Source organism: Phaethon lepturus, unplaced genomic scaffold, assembly GCF_000687285.1.
Source record: "Phaethon lepturus isolate BGI_N335 unplaced genomic scaffold, ASM68728v1 scaffold1060, whole genome shotgun sequence".
NCBI classification, from domain to species: domain Eukaryota; kingdom Metazoa; phylum Chordata; class Aves; order Phaethontiformes; family Phaethontidae; genus Phaethon; species Phaethon lepturus.
Genome location: NW_010512355.1, coordinates 27,145 through 35,337, shown reverse-complemented (window position 1 = coordinate 35,337; position 8,193 = coordinate 27,145). Strand labels below are relative to the sequence as shown.

General features: G+C 39.0%; 1 protein-coding gene across 1 annotated transcript in view; it reads left to right on the top strand.

The window, feature by feature from the left end:
• The first annotated feature begins 191 nt into the window (after positions 1-191).
• The window catches only part of LARS (leucyl-tRNA synthetase), a 33,853-nt gene continuing 25,851 nt past the window's right edge, over positions 192-8,193 (top strand). Inside the window, exons 1-7 of the mRNA XM_010286489.1 lie at positions 192-199; positions 308-473; positions 1,133-1,251; positions 5,135-5,222; positions 5,903-5,983; positions 6,424-6,564; positions 7,704-7,865. Of these exons, the coding sequence (XP_010284791.1) occupies positions 192-199; positions 308-473; positions 1,133-1,251; positions 5,135-5,222; positions 5,903-5,983; positions 6,424-6,564; positions 7,704-7,865 (765 nt within the window). The remainder of the gene's footprint in view (positions 200-307; positions 474-1,132; positions 1,252-5,134; positions 5,223-5,902; positions 5,984-6,423; positions 6,565-7,703; positions 7,866-8,193) is intronic.

Sequence of the window (8,193 nt, the reverse complement as noted above, 5' to 3'; positions counted from 1 at the left end):
CCGAGGGCAGGCTTCCCCCGGGAGTCTGGCAGTCTCGTTAGCTGCTCTCGGCGCCCCCGCGTGCTTCGCGGTGCCGGTGGGCAGTATTTCTGGGAAACGTACCCGGCTGATAAAGGCTTTGAAAGCCCGAACTACCAGTAGCTAGTTTCACGTTTTTCATAGTGACATACTAATTAGTGAAATGGTAGACCATGGTAAGGTAAATGACTCGGTAGCATAGGGGAATAAAAGGCTAGTGATTAAACTTTCTGGCATGCGTTAGAGCCTTTAATTAAGTTACTGCAGTATCTTTGCTTTTTCTTTTAAGGTGTCATGAGGTGTGCTGTAGTGCTTTTGCTGTTAGTCAGAGCTCTGCTTATATGAGTAAAGGTAGGCGCAACTTCTGCCCCAAATATCTTCATGGTGCTTTGATCTTGGTGGGGAAAACGCCACCAAATCCTCAAACTTTGTGTACGTCAGGATTTACAGTATCAGTAGCGCGCTTATCCTTTATCACTTGCAATATGTTGTATGATAAAGGAATATAGAGAAGGTACATTTAACACCTAATGATGGTGTTTAAACACCAATGGCATTTAAAATAATTTAAATACTTTACCTGAAGAAGACTCTTTATGAACTACAATTAGAGTAGACTTGTATGCCAGACCCCTCTCCTGGTATAGAAAATACTGTTCCCACTTAATATACAGTAAGATGAAGAAACATTGCCTGGGGTTTTTGAAGAGTCTGGAACAAAAGTAGAATTCCATGGGTTTTTTCATTTATGATTTATACCCACTCCTAGCTCCTCAACTCAGACACCTTTAAATTTGTTAGTTACTGGTAAGATGATCAGTTTGTTAGTGTGTGCGGCTACTATAGAGTCTTTTACCTTGGAAAAAGGTTGTTAACCGTTTCCTGGCAGATTTTTTATCTTGTTTTAGAAGGCTGAATCTTAAGGATACAGACTTAGGTGGACTGATCATTGATCGCTTTAATGATGTTCTGTTGTGAGATTATGCTGTAGTGTTAGGGAATCCAGAGAAATGGTTGCCCGTAATGAAAGGAGTGTAGGAGTGGTCTGTAACATTACAATTCTGTATTTGCTAATCCATTCAGCCAGACTTTTCTTCCTTTTCCTGTTTAACAGGAACGTAAAGGGACAGCAAAAGTTGATTTCCTGAAGAAAATTGAAAAAGAGATCCAGCAAAAGTGGGATGATGACCGAGTCTTTGAGATTGATGCTTCAGATAGGCGGAACCAAAAGAGGTATCATTACATTTTTCTACAGGTTTTATCTTTAACTGCTTGAAATGTCTGTTCAAGGGAACTTCTTTCCTTCAAAACACGGGGCTGCAGGGAGGAGAAAAAGTGGCCTCTTTTCTGAATGAGTAGTGTTCTTGGATCATCTGGGGGTACTTATGCATTAAGTTGCACTTCTATAGCTCACAACATAAAGCAGTTTTGTACATATGTTTGCCACGTTCCGGTAGGATGAAAAAAGCCTTCTCCTCATTCCTTAGTACTGTCAGTACCCTCTGAGATTTTAAAAGTGGATTCTCTTTGGTGACTTCTAGATTTTGGCATGGAGGAGGCTTCTCAGTGTGATGCCTGAGCCCTTATAGTAGGAGGGCTTTTACTCGCCCAGTTAGAAAGGACCACTCCTTTATCTGAAGGAGGGTGTGTACTTGCTCTGCTTCGCTGAGAAAAGAAGATTGTTAAACAAATATCTTGGGTCCTGGTGTAGGCCAACCTGTTTTACTTTGCATAGAAGTAGGTGAAGGCCAGGCATGTGATCTTTACTATTCCTCAGGTGAGGTGCTGTGACATCTTTTAGTAAGTGAACTCTGTTTGTCCCACTACCTTGTTAGTTGTAGAGCTTCAGTTTGCCACTTCTGTTGTGATCTGCAGCTCCAGCAAAATTAGTCCCAGGACCCAAATGGGTCAGAATATTGGAATGCTACCTACTGTAGGAGGTGTCATAAAAACTGTTGTGTGGGGGTATGTCTTGCTCACATTATAGAACTTTTTTTTTTTTAAAGAAATGCAGTCTGTGCTTTTAAGTATTCACTGTCTTATAGGTTGAAATTTAAGGCTGTAATTAATAGTTTCTGACTGAAGATGGAAGTAGCAGGTCAGTTTTACAACATGGAGCAATTTAATATGAAATTTCAGTGTTCATTGTGGTAGCATGTGACCACCTTATAAATAGAGAAAAAGCTGCTTTGCTGTGATGATTTACCCTCAGCCGGCAATTAAGCACCATGCAGCTGCTTTCTTGCCTCCCCCCATAGGTGGGATGGGGGAGGGAATCAGAAAAAAACCCCTTGTGGGTTGAGATGAAAACAGTTTAATAGGACAACAAAGGAAGAGGAAATAATCATGATAATATTACTGATAAAGGAATATACAAAACCAAGTGATGCACAGTGCAGCACTTGCTCACCACCCAGTGATTGATAGCCTGTCCCTGAGCAGTGATTCCCACCCCCCCGCCAACTCCAGGTTACATGCTGCGCGTGATGTTGTCTGGTAGGGAATATCCCTTTGGCCAGTCTGGGTCAGCGGTGCTGGCTGTGCCCTCTCCCAGCTCCTTGTGCACTTCCGTGCTGGCAGAGTGTGGGAAGCTGGAAAGTCCTTGACTGAGTATAAGCACTAAAACTACTTAGCCACAGCTAAAAACATCAGCGTGTTATCGACATTCTTCTTATACTAAATCCAAAACACAGCACTATACCAGCTATTAGGAAGAAAATGAACTCCATCCCAGCTGAAACAAGGACATTTGCTAAACTAATGTTCTTACACTTTGAGTTAAATTGCCATGTATTTATTTCAGAACTTTGTCTTAAAATTCTGTTTTTATAAAACAGCTGATACTACTAGAAGCTACCCTAGAGGTGAAAGAGATGATGCTGGCATGAACATTTCTGCAGTCAGTCCTTATGTAGTCGCAGTGGGATTTCAGCCGGTGCCAGGAAAAGACTTTACTTACAATGTTTTATCTTGCGTTGAGATAGTAAAGCTCTACTATGATGTAGATGGAACTGTTGTAAGAGGTCTGTTGCTGTTCATACAAAACTCAATCCTAGAAAGCGATAGCAGGAACAGCTGTATCAATATTAAGATCACAGTTATTCAAAGAAAATGCACCAGGAGAGATGACTTATTATGTGGTTGGCCTTTTCCAAAAATCAAACTTAATAAATTCTTTGATGGAATTCCTGTTTGATCTAGAGGAGATTCCCTAGGAACAAATCTAACCCTTATTTAAAAGGAATGGAATTTCACCATAGGTCTTCGTTGTTTTAATGGTTAACAATGTTCCTGATTTATTTTTTTATTATTATCTAAAGTTTTTTATTCACTATGAAGTTTTTTAACTTCAATTCCAGTCACTGCATTTGTTGTATTTCTGCTTCTTTGCTTGAAGCTTCCTCTGCGAACTTAATTTCATTGTGTTTCTAGAGGAACTGTGTCTGAGTCATCTCTTGTTTTCTGCTGTTTCCATGTAATAATGCCATTGATAGCATTGCCTTTGTTCTTTTATTGTGTTAAAATAAAAGAAGAAACCCTCTTGTTGACACCACCTCTGTGTGTGAATCTCTATTGAATTTAGCTGAGTCTTTTTCCTTTCCTTTTTGGTATTTGCCTCTCAGTTCATACTGCTGTGAATTTTACCTTATCTTTCTTGTTAGTTAAGGAATTTTTTTTTTTTTTATAGAGCATTCTACTTTTAATCTCTGCTGCTTTTGGTCAACATAACTGGTTTTGCTTTGATAATGGCTTTCTGGTCTTGTGGTAAAATATTCCTGAGCTGCTGTCTGTGGATTGTAGAAGGTGCTTATTTCTTTGCTTAAATTTTCTCCCACCTGGTTGGTTTCATAATTATTCTCAGCTTTCTGAAGCTGGTTCTTCTAAAATAGCGGGCAGGTGTAGTGCTGGTTTGGACCGCTTTCTGTGTGGCACGTACAGTCTGCTCTAGTGCCTGAGCAGCGACGAGGCCTTCATGTCCTGTCGCGACGGCGTTCCCTGGTGATGGGCGCAGTGCTGCTTGAGTCCGCTGATGGGGGACAGCTGCTGAGTTGCCTTGGCCGCCACTCGCGCAGGACTGCGAGGGTGGTGGCAGCCCGTGGTGAGCCGCATTCCTGACAGCCCGAGCAAGGGATGGAGCAGAGCTGCTGGGAGGAAGCCTATTTCATGGGTGAAGGGAGCATCCTGCGGGATTAAGAAAGACCGTTTAACTCTTGGGTTTATTTCTGGTTCCGAAATAACCCTGAGAAACTTGTCTTAAGACAGAACCTCTGGAAATGCTTAGCGTGCTTGGGAGCACAATTCCTCTCACATCGATAGGATCGATCCTCTTTGCAGCGTAGAGAGAGGCTTCCTTGTGGAACAGCATTTGTCATTTGAGTAGGTCTCTGGCTGAAAAAGCAGTGACCTTGGCGATATGGGTTAGTTATTTGTCATGTGGGAAAGTCAAACTAAACCATGATAATAACTGAAGCGGTGTAACAGGTGGCAGGTTCTTAAACTGTAATATTTTGCAAGCAAACAGATGACTTGGCCTTTATTTATGCAAGTTTATACCTGAGTGGTGGTGTCTGAAGGGGAAAAGATGGGGCACGGTGAGGTGCAAAGGTGGAGGTAGAAATTTACAATGTCCTAAAGATCTAGAAATTATCTGAGTTGCTTTGAGAGGTCGGGTTACAACTATATGATATACATTCAAAACACTGTGCAACAACGTATCTCTGTGAAATGAGTAATTATTTACAGTGTGCCACTCAAAGACGTGAACTTGGACAGTGGGAGATTTAAATAAATGACTTTAAGCCCTTTCAGTAATTAATTCACAGAAGCAGGATTAGAACTTGTTACCTTTGAGAAGATGCTGTATCTGTTTCAAGGTTTCTCTGTGATGTCAGTTCTATGTGGGTTTTTAATTTTGCCTTTTTTTGTTTTTTAAAGATGATAAAATCTGTTAGGCTAACAATTCTTTAAACTCAAAGGCTCGTGTTAATGGCAGGAAAAAATGTTATTTTAATGTCATTGTGGACTGATAATAGCTGAATTAACTGATTTACTTGTGCATCTTCTGATCATCATTTACAAAGCTAATCACGTTTTAATCCTTTGAATTTGTTCTCAGCAAAGGAAAGTACTTTGTTACCTTTCCTTATCCCTACATGAATGGCCGCCTTCACCTGGGACACACATTTTCTTTATCTAAATGTGAGGTAAAAATTTTCCTTTGCTAATACCTTTAAATATTACTCTAGAACAAATGCTAATTTTGTAGTTACATTTTGAGCTAACAGAATGCCTTGTTAATTACTTTATAGATTCAATAATGACTTAATTAAAACTTGCTTTTTTTCCTGTATTTTCAGTGGAAGTATTGCTGGTTGAGGAGAAATGCCAGTGATGACTGTTTTTAATTCTAGGAGACTAGACTACAGGCGTTTTCCCCTATTCATTCTTTCAGATTTGCCAAGATTTTTAGGATATGCTGCTTCTTAGCATTTGTCTAGCTGCCAAGTGGCACAAACTTCACAAGAAATCTTATTGTCTCTTTTGTTTGTGAATATTGTGCTCTATTACCTGTATGTTAACAGGTTTTAGGTACTAGTGGATAGGATTCCACAAAATCGATCTCTTCTTTGCACCCATTCTTCTTTAGTCAAAAACAGCCCCCTGAAAATTAGAAAAGCTTGTACTGATGCAGCCAGGCAGTGGCAGACCTGATAGCGAAATCTAGCTTGACCTTCTTTTCCTTTGATTAGCTTCCTAGGTGCTGTTGGCTGTGTTTGTCTATCTTTCAGTAGTTTCACATTAAAGAAGGAATTGCACTTTCTTTTTGAGATGGGTGCCTTACACCTTTCATGTTTAATCTGTTTCATTTTTCCACTTTGGATAGTTCGCAGTTGGGTATCAGAGGCTAAAGGGAAAGAACTGCTTGTTTCCATTTGGTCTACACTGCACTGGGATGCCTATAAAGGTAAGATGCTTTGAGTTCCTGAAGGCTTTTTCTAATTTTTTTTTTTATACTTGACTACTTAGAGCATTGCTTGCTGTCCATCCAGAACGTCATGTTAATTTATTGAAAAATTCATCAAGATAGTGTGATTTGGAACCTGAATTTATAGTCAAGATGAGTTGTGCTTGAACTATACATGACGACTTTAAAATAAAATGCTTTAAAATTGAGTTTACCTACTGTGTTTTTTCATTTGCAAGAAAATCCTCACTGTAAATCTCTTCCTGCAGTGGCAGGCATTCTTGAAGTGGCAAGATCTCCTACAACTTAATGCAATGTCCAGAAAAAGTTTAAAACATTGTAGTGGAATGCAAAATGTTATCAGTAAAAAGCACTTCTTGGCAACTTCTTCAGTCATAGCTACCGAAAAGCGCTAATAGACTACCAATAACTCTCTTTAGGCTTGTGCAGATAAGCTAAAAAGAGAAATGGAATTATATGGCTGCCCACCTGAATTTCCTGATGAGGAGGAAGAAGAGGAAGAAAATTCTGCTAAAAAAGAAGAAGAAATTGTCATCAAAGACAAGGCAAAAGGCAAAAAGGTAAACTTTAAACAAAGACTTTCTGGATTGGTAACTGTGCTCTCAAAGCTTCAAAGTGTGCATTATGTCTTTTTCCTTCTTCGCACTTCTCAGAGAAACCTGTGATACAAATTTTTAGATTGTTTTTTTCCAAGAGAGCTAGGTACTTTTAACGTAGACATGAAAAGAATGCATCAGCTATGTGGTTCCAGAGATGTCATTTTAGTGCATGAAATCTTAACAGTGAGCTGGGGCACTGTTTAATAGTTTCCTGAGAAAATATGAGATCATCCAGAGTAATACTCTGATTTTTTTTGTTTGGTTGGTTTTTTTCTGCACAAAGCATTCACAAACAAGTTGTAGGAAATAACCCTGCTTTCTCAGTGTTAGGGGATACATATACACCTACTGTTTTAATTATTCTCTTGTAAATTGGTATCTAGCCTATTCTGTCTAGATAGGCTAAATAAAATAATCCAAACTATCTTGGCTTATCAGGTGTTTAAATGAGATTTATGATTTTGTGAGTATTACAAAGCAAGGAAAAGAATCACATCTAGGAAAAAAAGAGAGATGTTCTTATGTATATATGCTGAAGAGCTTGTCACACTGGAAGCATTAGATTTGGAATTCTGTCTGCTGTACATCATCAGAAGACGTGATCTTGCCTATTCTTTCAGGTAGTAAGTTGCTCTTGGGTAGAGACATAAGATATTTGAAAGACAACAGTGGGAGAAAGTAACAGGAGCAAAATAACAGCAGAAAAGGTTTTTAATACAAGGATATAGTGCAGGACTGCTCCACCTGTTCATGGTAAAAACTCCCATTTGTTTGACCAGGACCTCAGTGAACTGGCTGTTTCTTGCCAGTCTGTCATGGCACTGCCTTTCTGCAGATCTATCAGATAGATGTAAGTCTGTAACAGTTGAAAAGAGGAGGGTTAATGTATGTACAGTTGAATACAAGCTAGGAAATGGTGTAGATCAGAAAGTCTGATTATTAATGTTCACTGCTAGAGAAAGGATGCTAGAATATTTGTATTAACTTGTATACCTGGAAATAGAAATCATAACATTACTAGAGAAAAAGTCTCTCAAGCGTATAAAGCTATTGTGAATACAAGAACGTGAACTTTTTCCTAATGACAATTGTCCTTTCAGAGTAAAGCTGCTGCCAAGACTGGCTCTTCCAAATACCAGTGGGGAATCATGAAGTCTTTGGGTCTTTCTGATGAAGAAGTAGTCAGTTTTTCTGAAGCTGAGCATTGGCTGGATTATTTCCCTCCCCTTGCTGTCCAGGATCTGAAAAGCATGGGACTGAAGGTAATTATATGAAATCTAAAATTAAATTATGCAAGCAGCTATACTTGTATTGTCATTGTGTTTATGGATATGCTGCTTCTCTTTTGAGAAGATTTTCTGCATAATACCAACAGTAGTTGGTAGTTTTGGAATTACTCATTTAGCCTTTTAATAGTCTTGGGTGATAATTGTGCTCTCTTATATAGAGCTTATACCCTATGCAATGATCACAACTGAAAACAAGAATTGAATAAAGGAATTATGACTTTCCCTTCTTGTTTCCATATTGGATAACAGTTCTGTAGTCAGTATTGACAGTAGTTTTAGGACGAGTAATGATATTAAATAA